The sequence below is a fragment of the Motacilla alba genome, chromosome 13 (genome assembly GCF_015832195.1).
Source record: "Motacilla alba alba isolate MOTALB_02 chromosome 13, Motacilla_alba_V1.0_pri, whole genome shotgun sequence".
NCBI classification, from domain to species: Eukaryota; Metazoa; Chordata; class Aves; order Passeriformes; family Motacillidae; genus Motacilla; species Motacilla alba.
In genome coordinates, this window is record NC_052028.1 from 7,898,209 (window position 1) to 7,921,490 (window position 23,282).

The 23,282-nt window shown below is 42.2% G+C and overlaps 1 protein-coding gene across 13 annotated transcripts in view; it reads left to right on the plus strand.

The window, feature by feature from the left end:
- RAPGEF6 (Rap guanine nucleotide exchange factor 6) overlaps positions 1–23,282 on the plus strand; it is a 123,570-nt gene that overhangs the window by 44,711 nt on the left and 55,577 nt on the right. For 12 of the 13 annotated variants that reach the window (XM_038149959.1, XM_038149968.1, XM_038149964.1 and 9 more), the window contains one exon: positions 53–196. In XM_038149959.1, coding sequence (XP_038005887.1) covers positions 53–196 — 144 coding nt within the window. Of the gene's footprint in view, positions 1–52; positions 197–226; positions 17,302–23,282 lie in introns of those variants that run through there. The other variant, XM_038149972.1, reaches the window with a different exon arrangement.

Sequence of the window (23,282 nt, forward strand, 5' to 3'; positions counted from 1 at the left end):
AGTGCTATGGAAGAATTGGATGTTTAACCAGGAGCCTGAACGTGTGTTTCAGGTGGAGAACTCTAAGGACAATGAGGAGAACATCTTGCAGAGAGAAGTGCCCCTGCGGCAGTCCCGCCGGAGGTACAGGAAGATCAACCAGAGGGGTGAGCGCCAGACCATCACGGACAACGTGGATTCCAGCAGCTACCTGTCGGTGAGTCTGCCCTGCCTCGGCCGTCTCCTGGGCTTTGTGCTGTCTGCATGGACACCACATGCTGGCTGGAACTTCCTTTTGGTGACAAAACTGGTGAAGTGAAATAGTCCATGCTTGCTGTTTTTGAGAACACTTCTTTAGTGTTGGGGGACAGTGAAGTGGTTTGGATTGGAACACCATAGGTGGAAGTGAAGGTAGTAATTAGAAAAGGTGGGGTTTTTGTGGTTTAAGGATCTTCAGCTGAGCACTATAAATAAATCCTAACATGCTCACTGGACAGAGAAATGGTCTTTCTTCATTTTTTGTTGGTTTTACCTGGTGTTCTTTTGGTAAGAAGTAGGAATTAGTGGGTTTCTTTTTTTTTCCCTTAATGTATTTGAACTGTGGATTAGAGCTGAGTTAATTGCAAATGCAGATCAATACAGCATTAATGCTCTGGTACTTGGTTGTGTTTACTTGCTTAAAAATAGTGTAGTGGTAGTTCAAACATCAAAAAGAGTAACAACTGATCTAGTCTTAAAGAGCAGCAGCCTATAAACTCTGCGCTGTGTGGAGGCACGTACCTCTATGGTTTCAGGGCTGCAAAGTGTATGTGAAGGTTTTTCTTCACCATTATTTTTCAAACTTCCTGCTTGGTAACAGGACACGTATAATCTAGACAAATAATTTAATTGAAAATAATTGCTCTGGATAATTTGGTCTGCTTTGAAAATCAAAGTTTAAAACCAGTAGTAACATTGAAGTACAAGCCTGGAATAGTATTCATGCTCAGAAGAGAAAAAAACCAACTTCTCTCCATTTTCCCCATCTTCCTTTTCATCTCCCCAAAAGAGGTAGACTCTCAGTTGATACGCTTCGAAATATCTGATGTGTGCAGTCAGATATGAGCTTATAACTGATATGAACTGATGTTTTTTCTGTATGTTGGTAGCAGTTGGGTTGCAGGTGGTGATTTTAAGCCTTGCACAGCATTACTGTATCTGTGTCAGGAAGAGAATATGCTGCTTGAAGTTTAACATCCTCTGCCATCTCATTTCTAGAACTGTCACGTATGTTGGATTTTATCATTAGTAAGACATTAAATTAGTTATTGAAGAAATGAGATGTTGGACCCTCATACTGTGGGCAAGTGTGCATGAAGCTTTATTAGGAATTAAATTCCAATCTGTGTAGGACAGAACCTATCTCTGTCTCTTTGGTGTTTGTGACAGTGAATAAGCACACAGCTAATAATTCTCAGGTTTCATTGCTAAGAGTAGGAGAATCCCAGGAGCAGCTGATGCTGATGCTACCTGTGCAGCTTGCCTGGAGGGATGCGTGAGAAGGGACTTGGCATCTTTGTTCTGAGAAGGACCAAGCTTCACGGCTTCCTGAATGATTTCAGAGTCTGTCAGTTACTGTGCAAGGAGTCCGTGTGGTACACTCACAGGACCGTGGTTAGTCAACAGATCGTGTCCTCATTAAGATTCTTCTTCAAGTTGGTTTATTTTTCTTTGTGTTGATGTATTTCATTGTTACCAGCAATACAGGGCACCTGTGCCTGTAGTTGCTTGTTGCAAACCTGTTGGCTTCCTCAGATTTGTGGTGGGGGGGGAAAAATACACACACACACACATATATATACATGCGCACACACACACATATATATACACACACATATGTATGAGGTGTTTGATGGAAAATGGTATAAACGTCTCAAATCAAGAAGCACATTCCCAAATCTGCTTTTATGTCCTAATGTTAATTAGGAATATCTAAGAAGAGTCATGTAACACTGTTTTCCTGAATGAGTGAGTGCTAAGTGGCAAGGACTAAACAACCACCTCTCTGCTACCAAATCTCCAGGATTTTGGGTTTTCAGCAGTCTAAATTGAAATACCAGTCCTTGCTTTGTAGACTGTAAGGTTCTAATTGGAAAGTGTCATACTCAGAGTACTTAAGGTAACAAAAATAATTTGTAACTCAACAGATGACTAAGGAATCAAAACACAGTAACAAGCTGCCTGTGTAAGGACAAGTAAGGAAAAGTTTTGTGCCTATATTTTCCCCATATTCCATTATAAACTAGTAAAGTAATAAATTTATTTCAGGTATGGTTAGTTCCATGCCTGTATGAATGTGCTCATACATTGGTTCCCAGTGATCTTGAAAAACAGATTTCATGGTGTAACCCTTTTCATAGCCCATGGGAGAAGGGTAGGATCCTAGAATGGTTTGAGTTGGATGGAACCTTAAAGATCCTCTAGTTCCAACCCTCTTCTATAGGCAGGGGATCAGGATAAGGAGGAGGGTAAGTCAAACTTCCATTTTACAGGAACTTGCAATAAGGTTTCTGCCACAGAGGGAAAAGTGTTTACAAACTCTCCAGCAGATTTCCTGTCTGGCATAATGCTAATGAATGAGCACAGAGTTGTATTTCACTCTCCAGCCTGTTGCTGAGTGCCCTGTGACAGATGCTGAATGCAGCCTCATGGAGCTTTTGTGAGTCCTGTGTGCTTGGGGAGGGCTTGGAGCTTTCCAGCCTCTGCATGGACTCCAGTCCGTCTCCTGGGGTTGATGGAATATTCAGTATGACACCATTTAAGTTTTTACATGCCTAATCCCTCATGTGCGAGTAGTTTTCTGCTTTCTAAAGAAAACTCAGGTCCTTTAGGTACTGAAATTCAGTATTTTTTTAACCCAACTAGGAATATTTCCTTAAATATAAAGTTTCTTGGGTTTGCTTTTAAGGAGAATTATCTATGCAATCTCTGTTAAATCCGTAGAATGTAAATCTCTGCACATTAAATATACTGTGATTATATTTATGATTAAGGTTAATCTGTGTTTTGTAAAACATTACCTATTGGGTTGTGACATGAGCTAACATCTACTTCTCACAGGGAGGACTACTTGTTAGTGCTGGAACTTGTTCTGTAGAAATACCTGATTTGACACAAACCCAAGATTTATACGCAGATACTTTAAATGATATTTTAAGTGATTGTTACTATCCTTGAAGCTCTTCTTTTCTCTTACGCCTCTTAAATAAGTAAAAGACTTCTAGTTCTTGATTTAACTGGGTATCTTCAGGATAGTTGACTTTGAAATTATTGTGGGTATCTTAAATTTCTTCCCTCCCTGCCTTCCCTCAAATGAGCTAAGAATGGATCATCTGTTTGGTTTCTTTGGTGAAGGTGTTACCATTTAGATTCCTTTGTTACATTTTTGTGGTTTATAGAACAGTGTTATTTCGCAAGAGCACTGGTTGTCTGTAGAATTAACTATTTGTAGTTGTTTGGTGGTGGTGGTTTTTTTCCTTCTTTTTTCCTTCCAGGTAAACGCAGTGAACACATGCTGGCAGTGTTCTTTCTTTTCCCTCAGAGTGAGCAGGTTTCTGTTTCTGTCTCTATCTTCCAAGTACCCCAGTGTGTGACTTTGCTCTTGCAGCCCCTGTGCAGGGGATGCCAGCACTGCTCTGGGGGCTGGTGAGCAGGCTGGGCTCCCCTCCAGGTCCAGAGTGCACCCAAACTGTGTTGAGGCTTGGCACTGCTGGCATTGGGGATTTTCCCTTCTACAGAGCAGCGGGCCAGCCAGATCACAAGGGCAATTGTGTATTTGGCAAAACACTTGGAGTGTTTTTTCAGGGCACACCATGGCCCTGCTGCCTGTGAAGGGCTGGAGGATGTGGCTGTGTCGCTGTGGGTCACATGTGAGGCCATGGCCACCATGGCAGCCTGAGAATGTGTGGCTGTCAGTCTGCCTGGGGCAGTCTGAGCATCCCATAATTACATCAGATCTCTTCATCCTTGGGCATTTCTGGCCTTCTCGGTTTTTGTCACTTACTAATTCTGCATCTTGCACATCACCCCCACGGTAACGTCCTGACTGTGGGGGAGAAAGTGAGGTTGGACACATTTGGCAAAAGCTCTTGCTCAGAATGAATGGATTAGGAAGAAATGTGCCGTTGGTGTTAATTATGCCAGCTCTTGCTGCAGATCTGATTTGTTAGCGTGATTGCATGTCTTGGTGGTGATAAGCATCCAGCCAGGAGCTGGGGTCATTGCAGCAGGGCAGCATCACAATGGAGACGAGTGAGTCATTTCTATTCTTAGTCTGCTTCTCAACCCAATCAATAATGCAGCCGTGTTTTATGATTACAGAAGAAGAAAGTAATAATACAACCATGTTTCTTACTTACAAAAGAAAAAGTAATTATGATCATCTCTATTAAACTATATCCCAAATTTCTGTGCACATGCAGTAGGAACTTGCAAAAGTGCAGCCAGAATAACAGCAAGTTGGTTGGGACCTTAATGCTTTAAAAAAATGCATTATTTAATGCTAATGCTTTAAAAAAATTAATTATAGTTCTGGTGCTTTATAAAAATTAAATTGCTATTTTGATCTTGGATCAGGTAATAGGAAAATAAACAGTTCAGTTGTTTATCTTCACACTTAAAAACTGAAACCTGAGATAGTAAGTTTTGCATTTATATTTCTTGCAGTGTTCAATTCCAAACAGGATTTAACAATTCAGTACAAATTTCCATGTGACTCAAGCCTGTAAACTCAAATCTTTTTTTCATTTCAGTAAAATTTTTCTAATTCATGTTTATGGTCAGTAATTTGAGGCTGTGGACTCCCCATCCCTGAAAGTGCTCAAGGCCAGGTTGGATGGGGCTTGGAGCAGCCTGGTCTAGTGGAAGGTGTCCCTGCCTTGGGGAGTTGGAAAAAGATGGTCCTTAAAATTCCTTCTAACCCATAACATTCTGTGATTCTATGCATTTATTACCCACATACATTTTTTACAAGTCTCTGTGATATTTTTTTCAAATAAAGAATATTTGTAACTTTAAAAATAGTGCATGTATGATCCAATGCCTATTTCTGTGGAGTTAGGACAACATACTGAATTTTTTCAGCTGTTAAGTTTATTGTAGAGCAGAATAAAGAAATTAGTACCAAACTTTAGTAGTAATCCACTTCCTCAGAGATGCAGTTTTTTTAATATACTGTAAGAGGATGATGAGGTTTAAAAGATTTATTATAATACTGCATTTTATGGACAGTATCTTAATATTTGCATTAAGTAAAATTTGTCCTGGAGCCTTGTAGAAGCGTTTATCTTCAGAGAAGTCTGTCACTGCAGATTGCTTGAGTGGCAAGTTTCTTGTTCTTTGATCATTACTTAATGTAATCCTGTCAGAGGCTGGAGGTAGAGTGGGGGATCTCATAATTGGAGGGAATTAAGTCGCATTTCAATATACTGGATCAAACCCATTAGGTGCTTTACTATCACCAATCCTTTTCTTTTTAAATGCTATAAAACACTGTGGGTCTTTTATAATCTACTTTAGACTACCAGGTAAATTTGCTGATATGGTACCTTTTATTGATACAAACCAAGTAAGACTGACTTAGAGCATGTCTCCAGCTGCCTGTTGTTAAACCTGGACAGTTTCACTGGCTTCTGTCTGTTTGGAATATCAGTTAATTGTGATGAGGCTGTGGCTGATCTTGTGAGTGGCTGAAATGAGCTGGAGGAAGGGTCTCTTTGCAGCTCATTGCTTTTTATTGTGTTTGTGTCCATACTTCCTCTTTTTGACACTTTTAAAAGATACCTGACAGAATTCTAATTTTATTAACTAGTGGGAAGCTGAGAGAGTTGGGGTTATTCAGCCTGGAGAAGAGAAGGCTCTGGGGAGACCATAGAGCACCTTCCACTGCCTGAAGGGGCTCCAGGAGAGCTGGAGAGGAACTTTGGACAAGGGAGGATGGCTTCAGGCTGACAGAAAGAGTTAGTTTAGATGGTAATAGGAAGAAGTTCTTTACTGTGAGGTTGGTGAGGCCCTGGCACAGGTTGCCCATAGAAGTTGTGTCTGCCGCATCCGTAGAAGTGTTCAAGGCCTTTTTTGATGGGGCTTGAAGCAACCTGGGATAATGGAAGGTGTCCCTGCCCATGGCAGGGGCTTGAGACTGGTTATTTTCTAAGGTCCCTTCCAACCCAAACCATTCTGTAATTCTGTGAATCAAGACACAATTCTGGACTTGCTGAAATCTGTGGGTCTTGCAGTGCACTTAAAGGATACAGAAATTAGTGTTGTCGTTATCTCTCTAGAGATGTTGTGTGATACAAAGAGATAATGCAGGTTGCTTCTTCCTGATGCTGTTTTTTTTTTTTCTGATCTCCATCTTTAATTTTGCATGGCCCAGGTGGGATCCCAGCTCTCAGGTGCTCAGGAGCAGGCATGTGCTCAGGTTCCAGAGCATGTGCCAGAGCCTCTGTTAGCCAGGCACCCTGTGCTGGACAGGACCCTGGAAAAGTCTACGTATGCTGTTCCTGTTTGCAGCTCTTCTAAACTGCAATTTTCCGTGTTTCTTACTTCTGTGATCAAAAGAAGCATCTGCAGCATGTTCACTTCCTGTGTGGGCCTCTCTGGGTTTGGTTTGTTGTGGGCTGCACACAAAGGACACGTGGGTGTGGATCCGGCACTGTCTGGTGGAGGAGATGTACGTGGATGAAGCCCCCGCTTTCTGCAAAGGAAAATTACTGTTAGGCTGGGCTTTGGGTGGAGGAGGAGGAGGCTGTGACTCAGGTAGTGGTTAAGCGGCTCCCTTAACGAATGGTGTAGAGGTTTCTGCTTCCCAGGCCTTCTGGGGAAGGGTCTGCAGCGTGAGTCTTGATGAGGAGTGGCCGAGGGAGCTGGCAGGGATCAGCCTGGAGCAAAGGACCTTATCATCCTCTACAGAAAGAGGGTAATAGGAAGAAAGGACCTTATTACCCTCTACAGCTAACTCCCTGACAGGAGGCTGAAATCACATGAGGGTTGATCTGTTCTCCCAGGTAACAAGTGATGGGATGAGCAGAAACAGCATCAGGTTGAGACGGGGAATGTTTGGGTTGCATATTAGGAAAAATTTCTTCATAGAAAGGGTTGTAAAGCATTGAAACAGGCTGCCCAGGGCGGTGGTGGGATCACCATCTCTGGAAGTGTTAAAAAAAATCTGTGAGTATGGCAGTGAGGGTATGGTTTAGTGGTGAACGTGCTGGTGGTGCTGGATTGATGGTTGAACTTCCTGATCTTGGAGGTCTTCTCCAGCCTTAATGATACTGTGATTGTATGATTTTACTGCTTCACTGGTGGAGCTGGAAGCAGCCTCTGGCAGGGTCCCACTGGCATGCAGCATGGGAACCTGTGCTCAGCATCTTGAACTAGCCCTGGTCTGCTGAGGTGTCCTCAGGCACTTCCCCCTGCTTTTGTAAGCAAGGGGAAAATTGCCAAATGCGTGTTCTCTCATACTTCATTTTACATATTGATTTTGTCTGCTCATTTTGTCAGCAGTGTTACTTTCAAGGGCTCCTTGAAAGTCTGCCGCTGGTTATGGTGGTCATTAGCAAAACACCAATCCTCAAAGTGTGCTGTGCATTAAAAATCTTCCTAGGAATTTCCATAGACCACTGGTGTTTCCCAATCCAATTAATGAGCACTTGCAGTTTCAAGTGAGTAATGACTTGAATAGGCTGTGGAGAAAGTACGAAAATACTTAATATAAATACTGCCCTTTGGTTAAAATCTGTGTTTTTCAGATTATTATTTTTTTTTGAACTAACAACGTAATGCAACATGTCAACCCCAATTTGTCCATAATGAAAGTGGTTGTTTTTCAGACCTTATATTCAGGAGTCTCCATAAAGATTTTATGGACTGGACAAGCCAGTTATATGTAAACTGATTTACAGGAATCACCTCAGTTTGGAGGTGACATGTGCAGCTGTGTAACAGCAGTTAAAAGTGATGCACAAATGAAACTACATCAGACTGAAACTTGGGAGGGTTTATTTTAAGCAAGCACCTGTACTTACTGAAATCTGGCTGCTGGCAGTAGTATACAGCCCTTTTCATAGCCCTGGAGAGAGCCTGTGGTGGGGGGTGATGCCACAGCGTTGGGATGTGGCAGCTTTCTGCTGCTGGGGAGAGCTACACTCTGAGCTTGGTAATAGAGCCCATCTTCTTGGCTCTTCAGGGCCAGGTTGAACAAGGCTTGGGGAGCAGCCTGGTCTAGGTGAAAGGGTCCGTGCCCACGGCAAAAGGGTTGGAACAAGATGAGCTCTAATGTCCCTCGCAACCTGTTCTATGATTCTTGCCTCAACCACCTGTTTTTGAAACTTTCTCCATCTCGAGTAATTTTAGCAGTCAGCTGCACATCTGCTCCCTCCCCTGTGATGGGTTGATGATGGGCCCCCTGAACCCACAGCAGATTTGTGTTGCCCTTTCCTTGCTCAGCGGAGCAGCAAAACTGTACTTGTTTGTGATTATTCAAGAAAAACTTGTGGATATTTTTACACTAATTTCCTACTTGCAGTCTAAACACATCAGTCTTTTTACCTGGTGAGCACTTTGACCAGGAAGCCTGGACCTGTTTGGAAGCAGATCCAGAGCACAGTCTGTTCTTTGTGGGGAAACCAGCCTGCTCTGTTGACTGGGATGAATCTGAAAAGTGCTGAAACCTTGACCTCAGCAGGTGCTGAGAGTATTGTGGGAGCGATGTGCTTTTGAGGCAGAAAAACCTTTCAAAACTTGTAAATATTTTGCAAATTGATACCACAAGAGGTAAAAATTCACTCACTGAAAAATTCAGTCACAGTGCTGGTTTGAAAGCAAACCAGTTGGAGATCCCAAGTCAGAACTACAATTAAATAGGTAAATTAAATTAAAATAAAATGCAGTACTACAAAAACATTGACAGTCAGAATACAGCCTGACACCCTATGGATCAGGGTGTTGGCAGCAGCCCCATTAAATGGTGGGTGCAGCCCTCCTGCTGTGACAGGTGTGATTCTTTTGGAACAGTGATTCTGGAAAAGGGTGGAGTTTTCCTCTGAAGGTCCACTGGTGAAGTTGATGGGCCTGGTCTTCCTCTGGGAATCCAGTGGGAAAAGGCTGCCTGTGGTGTTCCAAACCTCAGATTCTATCCAGGTAGGAATGCTTGGCTCCCGCCTGGGCAGAGCATCTCCCAATGGGATGATGTAATTTTATCAGTCATGCAGGGACACTCAGTGGCCCATTCACACAAGATATCCCCCTGGAACAAGGATGGGTCATGGAAGAGATAAAGAATTCTGCCCCACCTGGTTTCCACAGATGGTAATAGAATACATACTTTTGGTTACATCTTGCATTGCAACCTAAGACAGCTCTCCACACAATAACCAGTTATTTGTTTCTTTCTCCTTTTACCACATAGGCAGATTTACGCCATTGTAGAAATTAACTCAGTTGCTTGGAAAATGCCTGAGAAAATATTTTATGTAGCATGTTCAGGGAGTTAATCTGTTTTGATGGACCCTAAGGGTTTGGGTGGCAGTTCCAAAGTCATTAATTCTTTATAAGCAAGCTCTTATGCAAACTCGATGGAGAATGATGTGTGAAGGTTGTGCCTGCTGCTCATAACTGCGTTGTGTCACTTGGGGGTTGATGGTAAAGATGCTCTGCACCAGGGAGATATTTTGTTTCTTTTGGAGACTTAAAAATCTTTTGTGTATGAGCTGCAGTTCCTTTTCTGATCCTTGTTTTTAACATTATTGTTTCAGTCTCTTGAAATGACATATTGGGTGGCTTCTTGTAGGGAAATCTGACAGTGTAGTAGCCAGCAAGCTGGTCTCCCTGTGTGCAGGGAGATGGTAGCATCCATGGATCTGTTTTTTATTTTGTGTCTTCCATCTGGGCTGCTTCTGTCCAATATGCTCTACTCAAATGTAACAGCCTGGTTGTAGTCTCACTTGTAGCCAACTCAGCCTTCCACTTAGGTTTAGGTTTCTCCTGCCTTAGAGAAAAGTAGTCCTGTGAAGGGTTAATTTGTATATTAGCCTTTTAAATTTGTAAGTTGGAGTTGTTGGGTTGAATGCCACATAGCGCTGAAGGATTTCTTTGAAAGGCTGTGATGGTGTTGTCTTCAACTTTGTGTTCAAGGTGAAATGGATTTCTGATTTAGAATATGAAAATTCACATCAACTCAGTAATGTTCTTTATAAGCCTTGTGGACCAGTTTAGAATAGAGAATATCCTGAGCAATTTTCAATAAAAATCACCATCAGGAAATGTCAGTGCATAATTATAAGCATTTGGATGCTCTGTTTTCCTTGGAGAAACTTGGCATGAAGACCACTGCATGTAGGAGAGAATAGCTGCATAAGTATCTTTGGTTTTGGCATAGAACTGATTACTATCTAATGACATTTAACAGCATTTTTAGTTTTATATTTGGTATGTGGCATCTCTCTTAATAGTGATATGTCTGACACTAGACTAAATGGGACCACCACTGTATCTTGTCATTGTTCCTTACCTTGTTCTTGAAAGTCAGACTTGTTTTTGTTGCTGAGTATTGATGGGTTTTGTTCTTATGTGATGAAGTTTCTAGTTGAAGGTAAAATAGCCACAATACTTCTATTGTCTTTATGATTTTGATTTTGTTTCTTTTAAAGTTTGGTTAGCAGTTGTGGTTTGTCAACTTGGAGTTCAGGTATGGCATCTGGCTCACCCCTTGCTTTATCTGTCAGATCAGTTTCTCAGATTGGGTGAGAATAACTGGGGTTTTCCTGCAGTTTTGCTCTCAGTGGAGGGAGGACCCCAAATGACGCTGGGGAAAACTTTTCTCTGAGCATACTCAGCTTTGCATTTTTAAAGGTGATAAAGGCTGGATTTTACTAGAAAATAAGAAAGTTTAGAAATTGCTGTACCGTGGTGCTCCATCTGACGACAGAAGCTTTGCAGAGCAGCTGTGGGGTCTGTGCTGTGTTTCCCCAGCATGGCTGGTCTGGGGATCCAGATCTCAGGATCTGCAGACCCTGAGTGCCTGGTACCCTCCCTGTTATTCCCTGTTCATTCTGTTACAGAACTCAGGTAATGCTGAGCCTGGCTGGTCCCAGCCTGGGTCCGGGGCCGGCCAGACTGTTTGCATGAAGTTGTGCCTGAGCACAGACAGGTCTGTCGGGGTGGAACTCCTTCACTCTTCAAACTGGATGCACTGACCACTAATAAATGAGAGTGGACTGTTCAAAATTACCCTTGCTTAGGAGAGAAATTTTGGTAGGAGGAGTCAAATCCCTCCCCTCTTCCCACTTGCAGCTTCCAGTTTGGTGTTAAACCTCAAGCAAAAAGACAAAAGAAATACTGAAAGTGGCATTTCCATGATATTTTTTTTAACCTCATCTGTGGACTTAATGCATTATTCTGAAGGTCGTTTAATCAGAAGTCTTTTTCTTGTGAAAGGTGTGGTAGTACCTTATGTTTTAAATAGGCTTAATCTACTTGGTTTAACCTGCGATGCTGTTTTGAATAACTGAGGGAAGAAAAAGTGGTATTTTTTATGGTTTTTTTAATCACCTTTTGCAGAATGAGAAAAATACATATGCACCTTCATGGGTTTTGCAAATGGGATACTCCACCTGGCTTCCAGGTCACTGTCAGCTGAGGAAATCACAGCCAGGTCCATGTTAGGTTTGGGAGGTGATGTCTGCCAGGAATCTAGATTTGAGACTAGATTGAGGTTATGTTTAGTGAGCAAAATCCTAAATGTGTTTGGGAAATTTTACTGTGGGATATTAGCTATTTTGTCCTTTCTGTGTCTATGAGGAGATTCAGTCCCCCAGACTGACCTTCTTGGGGTTGGTATCCACACCTTTTCACCACCAGGGATTTTTGGGTCGCAGACCTTCCCAGACTTCCCCACCCCTTGCCCAAATGAGATGTCAGGAAGGAAGGGAGGAGTGTGGTATGAATCATCTCAGTTCAGACGGTTGAAAGGAACTTAATTTGTGTGAGTCCATAGCAAAGGGGGCTTCCCCCTTCCCCAGCAGTGCCGTCAGCCCTGCTTGTGATGCGGATCATGCTCTGCCCGGCTCTGCAGAGTGTGTGAGCGAGACAGAGCTGCAGGAGAGAGCTGTAATTTATAAACGTATTATAAACCATATAAATCTGAATCATTTTAAATAGAAGATGACCTTTCCCTGCTTAACACAGTAGCTGAAAAAAAGAGTCGGGGTAGTGTGAAAGCAGTGGAGAAATTCAATCCATGGTGCCTTTTTATTGTTCCTCCTGTGTTGCTGGTGCTATATTTAGAAGCTTACATCACTTAAGGAATGATGACAGACTCTGCCCTCCCCCTCCCGCTCTCCCCCTGCTCTCCCTCGCTCCTTCCCTTAGGATGGATCATGTTTTCATACTACTTATGAGTCCTACAGATCTTGGGGTAGGATTTTTCTACAGCCTCTTTGTGAGCGCTACCGTGGATAGGGACATGTGTAAGGATGCGATGGCACCACGGAATGTCGCCCTGAAGGGCAGCAGGAGCTTGTGGTGCTGCTTTCCCTGCCTCCCCTTCCTAAAGAGTCAGGAACAGGGTGGAGGTTGTATGTTTTTTCCTTTTTTCCTGAGAAGCCCTAGTGAGGGGCTGACCATGCCACGACAATACAATGAGTTGTTCTTGGTGTTTAAGTTCAGAGGTGGGGAGAACTTCTGAGCAGCATGGCAGTGACACTGAATCCAGTGAGCTGTGCCAGCATGGCAGGGTCTGCAGCAGGCTGTGCCTTCTGCACCCTCGCTCCCCATTGCCTGTCTGTCCAGAAAGATGTAAAGTACTCAAATCTGTGGAAATAACCTCTTGATGCAGGTGCCCTTAATGCTAAAATATTTCTGCATTATGCTGCTGTGTTTGGCAATTTCCACTCAGAAAACTCTATTAAAATGAATTATTTTAGCCTGAAACATCTTTGCCTGAGTGTGTGCAGTGACAGATCTCCTTCTGAGCAGCGGTTGCCTTCCCAGCCCCCGCCATGGGCTTGGAGTCAGGATGAGACCAGAGCTGCTGCACTGGAAATGGTGGGGCCACTGAAGGTGCCTGCTCGTGTCCGAGCCCTGCAGGAAGCTGTGTGGCAGGGACAGTGTGCCAGCGGCCGCCTGCCTCTGAGGACAAAAGGACAGAAGTCCTTAAGCCCAGCTCGAAGCCCCAGGCCCCTCGGCCGGCAGCTCCTGCCTGGTCAGCCAGGGCCGTGATGGCTTTGAGACTGTCCCCGTCCTCCCCGCTGGAATTGCACAATGGGCTTTTCTTCCTCTGATTGATCAGGAAAAAGTCCTGCTGCTTGTGGGGTACCTCTGCCAGCAGCTGCCGGTGCTTCCCGCCTGTGCAGGGCTTGCATTTGTGGTGTCCTTAAAAAAGGGAAGGCTCTAATCCTGCCTAACTGAATGTGCATTTAAATTATGAAAGGCTTTACTATCCTTTTAAAAACATCTCATTTTTCAGTGACTTACTCTTGTTAGACAATTAGAACGTGCAGATTTGGTTAACAGTCTGGAGGATTCAGGTAGCATTATGGGAGGATAAAGGGAATGATGCAGAGAAATCTATGGAGTGGTATTTCAGCATGGAAATAAATCAGTGTTAAGGAACAAAGACTCCCTTTACTACAGAGATTGTATACAGATTTTTCCTTAAGATCTTCCAAAAACTTGGATTCTGGCTTAAAATGTGACTGGTGATTCTGTTTGTGATTCTGCTCAATGCTGCAGCTCTTCTCAAGTATTTCAGTTGTGATCACTACCAAGGCTTTGTATCAGATTTTTTCTTCATCTCAGATTTGCTCTAGTTTTTGAGATTTGTCATTAAACAGACGATTTATAAAAAACTTACATATCCATGCTGCTGGGAGCTGGAGCTGCAGGGAGAGGCATGTTTAAAAATAAATAAATAATAAATGGAAGCAGAACGGAGTGGGGGGATGCCCCAAAAGCCGGGGTGTGGAAGTAGGTCAGGTTTTCCCCCCACCCGGGGCTGGGTGGGCAGGGCTGCGCAGCGTGGGCTGCAGCCCCCCGGGACCCCTGCTGCCGCCGTGCTCATTGGCAGCGCGGCCACAGGGATGATGTCATCTGCACTTAAAGGCAAAACCAGGAGGAAATAGAATTTCGTTCCCATTATTGAGCTGGTGTTTACAGTAGTTGTAAAATACGGCATCTGCGCCAAAATCTCTGCTGGATCGGGTTTGCTGCACAATGCAGCAGGATGAGTCTGGGAGGTGGAGATCTGCCCGGAGAGCTATCAGGGGCACGCAGGCAGGGAGAGGGTTCTTTCAGCTGCATGGGTTCTTTTCTCCTTGATATAAATTGTGATTATGCTAGCCATAATGCAGGTAACACCACATGGAAGTGTTTGGGTGCTCATTGCTGCTGAGGATTTATCACTGTAGCATTACAGACATTTAAGATGCTTCTAAATACAATTTTATGAATAATTAGAAAAGAGGTAATACAGTCGTGTGTAAGATGAAGCTCACATATCCAGTCTATTGTTTAGTATTGAAAAAGCAGTAAAAGAAACAGCTATTTGTGTAGCTGTGCAGTGCTTTGTAAAAATTTAAAGTAGTTAAAATGCTTTCAGCTTTTAGAAATCAAATAGACTTCATGTTTGCAAATATTGCAAGCGCAGGATTGAAGTTCAGATTGTCCTTTATGTTTAAATACAAATTAAACTCAGTAATATTTATGGACCTGGTTGCATTTATGATTTTTGTTGTTTGATAAGAGGTTGAGTAATTCAGACATTGATGCCAATTTTTTCCTTTTAGGATAGTTTAGGAAGGCAGCTGGGGAAGGTCTTTCTGGGTTAAGGTGCAACTCCTATCCTAAGTGTTTGACTTGGTGATCCTTGTATGTCTCTTTCAACTCCAGATATTCTATGTTTCTGTGATAATTTGGGTTATATACCGGGAAGAATTCAGCTCCTGGATGACTGCTTAGGAGTTGTTGGTGTGAGATGGAGAGTGGTGCCCTGTTTGGTACAACTTGGCTTCAAAGATTTGAGAATCTCCTTCTGTGTGTCCCTTGGCACAGGAGATGAAAAGAGCTTTCTCTGGAGTGCTCAAGCTGCCTGATTCAATATTCAAAAATAAGCAAGCTGACAAGACAAAAAAGGCGTTTTTGGCCCTCACTACCAGCGGGCCCCCCTTGGCAGCTCCATTTGTGCACAGGAGGTACAGCCATTGTGGGCTACTTTTGATTTGGAGAATTGCCCTCAAGTCTGATGTGGCGTCAAAAATTCTTTCCAAAAAGAGGAAAACAGTAACAGTGACTGTCCCTTCTTGCAGATGAAGAAAATCATCCCGAGACCAAAATAAAGGCTTTAACAGAACCTGCACCCTCTGTCCCCTTGCCTGTCTCCTCCCTCCTTCCCTCCCTTGCGCAGCAGCAGAAGTCATTTACCTTCTAGGAACCGAAAGCGTCACGGCAGGCCCGGCTCAAAGGTGTGGGATCTCAGAGATCCTTCCTTGGAGCATCTCTCCAGCATACTGGGCTGCCATCCAAGACTTTAAGCTCCTTTCAAATATATCAGTTTTTACTTGCAAAAAGAGATTATAGAACTAAATTGACGACTGCAGAATTAAAGCAAATTGGGTTGGAAACAGAACTGGTCTTGACTGAGCAGGGAAAAAAACCCCACCCTCCAAAACTTTTAAAAAGTGTTCCGAAACCGTGAAAACTATGAGAATTATAAACCTCACTTTTTAATAAGAAATTGACTTCTAATTCTGGATAAAATCTCTGTATTGTGTAGGATGAGATAAAAGTGTTAGAGAGTCTAGAGACTCTTTTATGTGACACGTACATAAAAGCAAAATTTTTTTATTGTGAGCCGATGATGCATGTGTCTGTGTGCATGTGAATGGCTGCAGATATTTATTTTACTTTTTTAAAAATCTGAATGCAGAGATGAAAATTAATCCACCTAAATGCTGCTGAAAGTGTTAGTAGATACATGTGATTAATTAAAAAAATAATTATTTAGAAAAAGGAGAATAGTCAGAGTTCCAGCACATCCCTGAATAGATATAAAATTACATAAAAGCTGATGTGCAGCAGGGTGTTTGCTGAGCAGTTGTACTGATATGTGTGTTTATATTAGGTCAATAAAGATGCTCTGTTGGCTGCATCTGCAGATCCAGTAGCCAATTGATCTAATGCAGTTTCTAAAGGCTTTCTATACAGGTGATGTCATCCTTTTAGCTCCGTTCCCCTCCCACTCTCTTTCCTCCTTATTAGATATTTCATCTTGCTGCGGAGCATCCAATCGATGGGAGCTTCTCCTGAGGGAGCTGCTGAGAAGCAAGCAAAGATAGTAGGAATTAGGACTCCAGCAGTCAGCCTTGCTGTAGCTATGGACGTCCTGTTTTGTTTGGCATTACAGAAATGTTTTAATTGGAAAAGCTAGGCGTGGATTAGTCGTGCTATCTGACTGATGCATTAGAATACTAAGCGACACTGCAGAGTTGTAAACGGCATTAAAAAAAAAGAAGGAGGGGGGGCAAAAAAGAAAAGGGTTTGTATTGCAGAGGCTTTTAGTACATTCCACAGTGCAAACCTGTTAGAGCATATATCCTGGAGCTACGCTACGGATGTGAATTCAATTCCTGCATTTATGATGGACATGAGTATAAAGAAGAAACTTTAATATCCCAGGGTGTGGGATTCCTGGATCGCCTAAGATGCTGAAGAACCTTTGCAAAATTTCATCTACAGTATTAGTATGAAGTTTCTGAAAAGTGGACCCGAAGATAAGCCACTTGTAAATGCATTTTAGAAGAGAAAAAAGAAATTTGAAGAATTCATACCTTGCTTTTTAATGTATTGTTGCTTTAACCTGCAGTTCTAATCCGTTTCTGAATTAATTCAATTTAAGCATCACTTTTTGGGTGCGTGCCTCTTGCCTGGAGGAACGTATGGATATTTGTATTTGAGAAGCTAGGAAACATTTTGATTTGAATTTATGTGCTTGTTAAAACTGGAACATTTTTATAGGAATTGCTGCTGCTGCTGCTGCTAACTCCCTGCAATACTGAAAACTCCTCAGATCTAGTGGAAGCTGTAATCGAATTCAGTGTGAAATCCAAGCCTGAGAAGTTGCATATATGTACATTGCTGCTTTATGATTTTTAAAGAGAAAGCAGAAGGGATTTTTCTCATTTTTTCCCCCTGTGGCTTTTATTTGAGAAAGGAAACTTTTTTTCCTCAGCCTAAGAAATGGCTTTTCTTGTTCGATGTTACGCCAACTGCCTGCAGCCCTGGGCCTCCAAAGTAAGTAAGATTTTGTCTGTGCTGCATTTCTGTGACATGTATTGACAGCCCTGGTGCTAGCCGAATGTTCCCTTCTCATCCCAGCAGCATGCTGGGTTGAAGGTACTGGAATCCTGGCTGTGCATGAACTATTTTTGTAGAATCATTTCTAAACAGGAAGGGGGGACCTAGAAATCATGGAATTGTTTTATATACCAATAGGTTAAAAATTATCAGCAAGTATAAAAATAGTGCCATTTGCTTATGAAATGTGTTAAGCTTGTTTTTTAGCCTATAAATATGAAGTGTATATGAAGCCTACAAATATTATTGCAGTGTAACATTTTTATAACTGCTGGCATATTTTGCTAACTTGAGATTACTAGTATCCAAACCCAGTGATGTTTTAATTTTCAAGCTGTGTGGAGCTCTACTGGTTGTTTCCTTTGTGCAGCAGCATGGAATTGGTTAATTATTTAGCTGAACTATGTAATTATAATTAGCTTTAAGGGACTCCAGTTATTTTCTGTGTCTGAGAATGCAGTATTTCTGTGAAAATGGGGAGGGAAGGGTGTTTCTTTTAAATGGCATAATGAAAGCTAGAACATTCGAGCAAACCCACCTTGAGATAAAAGCCTTTAAAGAAATTAAAAATACAATATTTATGAGACTGTTACTGTTTGGTATGCTCAGTCAGAAAATTAGCTTGAGTTTCTGGTATTTCATTAGGGCTACTACCAAGAAGTAGTCACCTAAGACACAGGAATTGCCTTATAAATCTGGGGCCAGGCAGATATTCATTATTATTCCTTTATTATAATTCTGTATTTACTGGGTAGAAAAAAGAATGTGCAACTTTTTGGCATTTGGAGGCAGTGGGCAAAAGCCTTGTGCTCATGGCAGTGTGAGATACAGCATTGACTTTGGAGCAGGAGATGGCTCTTGACTTTGGTCCCAGGAAGTTCAGAGTCTCAATGACATGCTGGTGTGTAAAGGCACAGGGAGAAGCCAGCTGGGTGTGTGGACTGCCTGTCCAGGCTGATTTTCCCTGTTTGGTTTTTATGTCTGGTGTGATGTAAAGGGAAGCTCGTGGTAAATAGTGGGGTGAAAGCTCTGGGCTGTGGGGTTTCCCTGTGTGGGTGCCAAAACCAGCGTGGAGGCGTGTGGGTGGATGTGTGGCTGCATTTTGGCTGTTTCACATGTGCTGAGTCCATCCCATCATCATCTGGAGGGGAGCTTGAGGTCTTGGAGAGTGGCTGGGCACTGTGTGCTCACACAGGTAATTGTGGCTGCTCACCTTGGAGTTCCTGCTGGCAAATCCTGGCCTATTTGTGTTATGATCTGTGCCCCAGTGTACATGTGGAGTCTTTCTTCCCTTCCTACTCTGCAGACATTAATTATGAAAGGCTGAGTTTACTTAAGCTTGACTTACCTGCACTGCCCTTATTAACAAGGTTTGAATGTTGTAATACTGCTTGAAAACTGGGAATGCTTTAGTCACCTTGGTGCTTCAGCTGGGATTCCACCCTCCACAGAGCTTGGGCTGAAGTGAGAAACCACAAAAAAGCCTGTGCTCAAATAAGGGTAAAATAATAACATAAAAAAAAGTTTTTTGACCCCTGTGTCAACTCTGTGGACAAATATCCAGTGGATTGCTGCTCTGCCAGCCAAGCCATTTATTCACTCAGTTACTATTGATAAATGAAATGGTAAAAAATGTTAGGAAAGGGAAAGTTTTTCTTTTTTTTTTTTTCCTAATGGCTTATGGATTCTCACCCATTAACTGATTTTGCATTCCAGTCCATAGCTAACAGTTCTTTACCTTTAAAGCCATAAAGATAAAGCACTTTTATTCCTTTCTGAAAAAACCCACAACCCCCCCCAAAACTTCTACAGCCCCCCCCCCCAAAATTTTGAAGGGATCTGTTCGTGTTGTTTGATAATTCTGAGGAGAAGTGTGCATAGGATTAAACAAACTGATGTGCTGAATCAGATCTGAGTTTGTGCCATTTTGGTTTTAGCCGAGTTTTGTAGTAAAAATATGTTTCTATGACAAGTGTTTTATAATAATACATAATACAGCAAAATAAGTAATGTCAGAATTTTAAATATGTAAGTTAAATATGTAAGTTTCAAGTTTAACTTGAAAATGTCAAGTATTTTGTGTTTTGAAACTAGAACATAAGATTTATGTAGATCTGTGCCAGAATTGTTCTAATCAGCTGCTTTTAAACTGGTGTAGGATAGTAGTCTGAAGATGGGCTGTTGACTCAGTTGTAATTACAGCTGTTCTGGATGTGACAGTGTGATGATCTATGGATTGAATCAGAGCAAGATGAAGTCATATTTCTTATGACTAATCATAAAGGTAGGCTTTTGTGAAGGTAGAGCACTTCTGAAGGCTCACCTTAGCCTGGGGAGGTTAATTGGTGTGGCTGTGGAGGAGCAGAAGCCAGCGTTAGGAGCTCTGTGGACACCTGAAGACATTCTCCAGGACAAGGTGTCTCTATCTGGTGTCCACAGCACACATGGTTAGTGCTGTACTCATCCCCCAGAGACTCCATGGCTTTTGGTTTCCAAAAGCAAAGGTGCAGAGTAGACTTGTGTAAAGCAATCATTGTGTTCCATTTCCCTGCATCAAGAGCTGTAAAAGGAGGATGAACAGAGGGAGAGACCAGTGAACGGGTATCTGCAGTGCCCTTTCAGGCAGGTTCTTGTGGAGGTCAGCGTGTTTCTGAGGACTGCTGAGAACTGGAAACGTGTCTGAGAGAGATCACCCTCTCCTTGGCAGGAGGAGGCGATGGCTGTTTGCATCTGGAGGAACCGGCAGCGGGGCAGAGCTGCCCGCTGTGAGGGATGGTCTCTACCCTGGGGACCGTGCCCTTGCTGGAATGATAGACTGTGGAAGATGAGATAAATAGATGCAGGCATTTGTGAGGAAACGTGGTGAGGATGATAAGCAGCGAGGAGTGTGGTGAGCAGTGATCAAAGCCGTGCCAGCTGTCGAGCCACTGTGGCTCTGGAGGAGGATGAGGAAGATAGAGGACTTGCATCACGTTGGTGGAGAATTGTTTCCACAGGCTGGTTCTGTTGGCAAGGACAAGAGACATTCAACTTCCGTGAAACAGAACTCCTGTGATGCCAGTGCAGTATTTTAAAGAAAAAAATAATTCACAAGTATTTCAGCAAGATTTTGGTTGTCTTTGCAATTCTGATTATAACTTTCTCTGTTCAGTTGTCTGTGATGCACTTTGTGGTATTGGACTCTTAACTGTAACTGTGCTATGAAGTCATTATGAAGGAGAGCTCTAAACTGAACAATTTAGATGTATAGGGTTCTGTAAAGAAGAACCTTTATAATAGAATTTTGTGCACATCTTAAGAATTTTCCATACCCTGGAATGTACCCACAGTTCCTGTGTGAAGCATGAGGGTCTGATGGGGGGAGTATGGAGCGATTGGATAATGTTTCTATAGAGGCTATTTAAAATGGATGCTTTTTTGAGATAATGTACTTTTTATAGAAAATAAAAGTTTTTGAATTAATATTTGAACTTTTAAATTTTTTTTTCCTTAAGCAAAAGAGTTTAATTCAAGATCCCAGGTGCATGTGAAACTTATGGCAGTAGACAGTAATTTATTTTCTCTAGGCTTCTGTGCTCTTCTCTTTCTGCTTAGATAAAAATCTAATAACGCGAAGCATAACAATGTAAAAGTTTGTGTTTGGGTTAGAGCAGAAGACTTGGAATAATTTTTTAGTCCCATTCCTATTTCTGGTGTCCTCTCAGAGGGATGTGATAAAATTTTTGGTTATTCATAACTAAAGTCAGTGTAACCTCATCTTCTGATTCCAAAGGACATCAGTTTGGTCTCCAGGATCTTGAGTTGGAACGTTCATGCATTTAAAGATTTCATTTCAGTTCCTCAGAAGAAAAACAGAGCTTTGATATTGTGTCTTTGATTTGATGTCATCCTTATCTTTGCTGATGTGCTTACATGGAAAGTAGCCCCAGCAGTATGAATTTTGAATGTTTTCAGAGCAAACAGAGTAACTGATCCTTTGCTTTATTTTTTCATCAAAACTGATCAGGTTTTTCTCTTCCCATTGGTCCTGCCTTTCCCACCAGTCTCTCTGTGCCTGCAGCTCCAGCCCAGCTTTCAGCATCCCAGAGCTGGCCCTGTCGTCCCTTGCTGTGGTTGCTCTCTGGGATCCTCTCCTGGCTCCTCATGGTTCCCTTGCCTTCCCTCCTGGGAACTTTGCATTGCATGGTTTCGCCCTTTTTGGAAATTTTGGAGTTTCAGCCAGCTCCTCAGAGCATTCATGGTCTCTCCTACCCTATAGTTTTTGATCCTTTTCCCCTTCATCCACTGCTCCAAAGGATTGCTTTGATGCTCCATATCTTTTGTGGGAGCACCGCCTCTTGGTTCCTCAGTACTGTGATCCCTGGGCACTTGGAGAGTGAGGATTTGGACTGGCAAATGACAGTTTTTCTTACACTTAGATACAAGTTTTAACTCTGTTTTCTGTAACCATTTGCAGGATACTTTTTGTAAAACTTCTTAAATGCGTTTTTTTTTTTTGCCTGATAGTTTGAAATGGTTTAGTATGAGCTGTGTGGCCATTTAATTTAGAAAACTTGGATTTTCTTATGCTCTGGTGTATAATATGGTAAAGTTAAGTGCAAGTATCACATTGTGATACTTTTCAACAGAAAAAGCCTTTTCCTGAAGTATTGTTTTTGTGGGAAATTGGTTCTTAATATACAAATAAACACTTATCTGTTCATTTATTTCATCCTAGACTTTGGTTTAAACCTGCTTTGTTAGAATTCTCCTTACAGCTACAGCCTAGGTCAAGACCACCCTCTTTTGCCCCTCTCGCTTCCATGAATGCATTTCTTGATGAATACAGGAAGAAAACGTGGAAGCACCAATAGAAGATTGGTGCTCATTTGGTTTTTTTGCGTGTACAGTATCTGAGGGCCTCCTTACACAGCTGCTGCTCAGAGGTGGTGCTGACAGCATCGCTGTGCTCGCCATGCTCCCGTGTCCTTGGAGCCCTGCTCGGTGCATCCCAGAGCTGATTGTCACCTGCATGTCAGTACTGTGACTGAGGATGTGTAGAGAGGGATTGTCACCCTGCTGTATTTTACCAATCCGTGCAGCTAGCAGTTGATAAATTATTTAGTCAGTGAAGGTCGATGTAGGTGTGGAATTTTATGTGCCCTGCTTTACTGGCTTAGGATGAGAGTTCCCAAACATCAGGCTGCTGGTGGCTGCTGGAGGTTCCGGGCTCCTTGTAGAACTGAGCATTGCTAGTCCCTGTCACACTTTTTCTACTGCACTTATTTACACAAGGTACTTTTTACTCTTGTATTAATTTTCAGTGGCAAGAACAAAGAGTAAAATTTGGCGTAAAAGAAGCCTTTTTGAACATTCCTGTTCCATATTCAAAATAACAAAAACACAAGTCTTGACATTTTAAAATATGTTACTTTGTGAATGGATCAGAGAAGAGTTGAGCTTCATTTTTTGCAACCATCAATTATTGTTTACTTGCTGGATATTCCCTTTATAATGGAGCTCCCATCAATACTGGTACAGTTTTTTGTGGGTGAATTTTCAGACCCACTTCTCCAAAGCTGAGATGTTTGCGTGTCAGACACTTAGCATTATCGTGAGTTAAGGCATAGTAGTAATCTATAATTTAGACATATGAAAACCAAATTAAAATTGCATTACATGTGTGGTTTAAGGCAACACCAGAATATAGTTTGAAACTCTGTCCTCATATCACCTTATTGTAACTAAGGAAATGTAATACTTCAGAGAATTTTAATTTCTATGTGCTATAGGAGCCACAAAGACCAAAAAGCTCTTGGCTACCAGAGGCAATAAACAGCCCCTAGGGATTATTAATTCTTCCAGATGGTTTTTGTATGTTATGTGTGCTTTTTTAAACTTATTGTAAGCCTGGATGTATTTTAGGAAGGCTTCAGGAA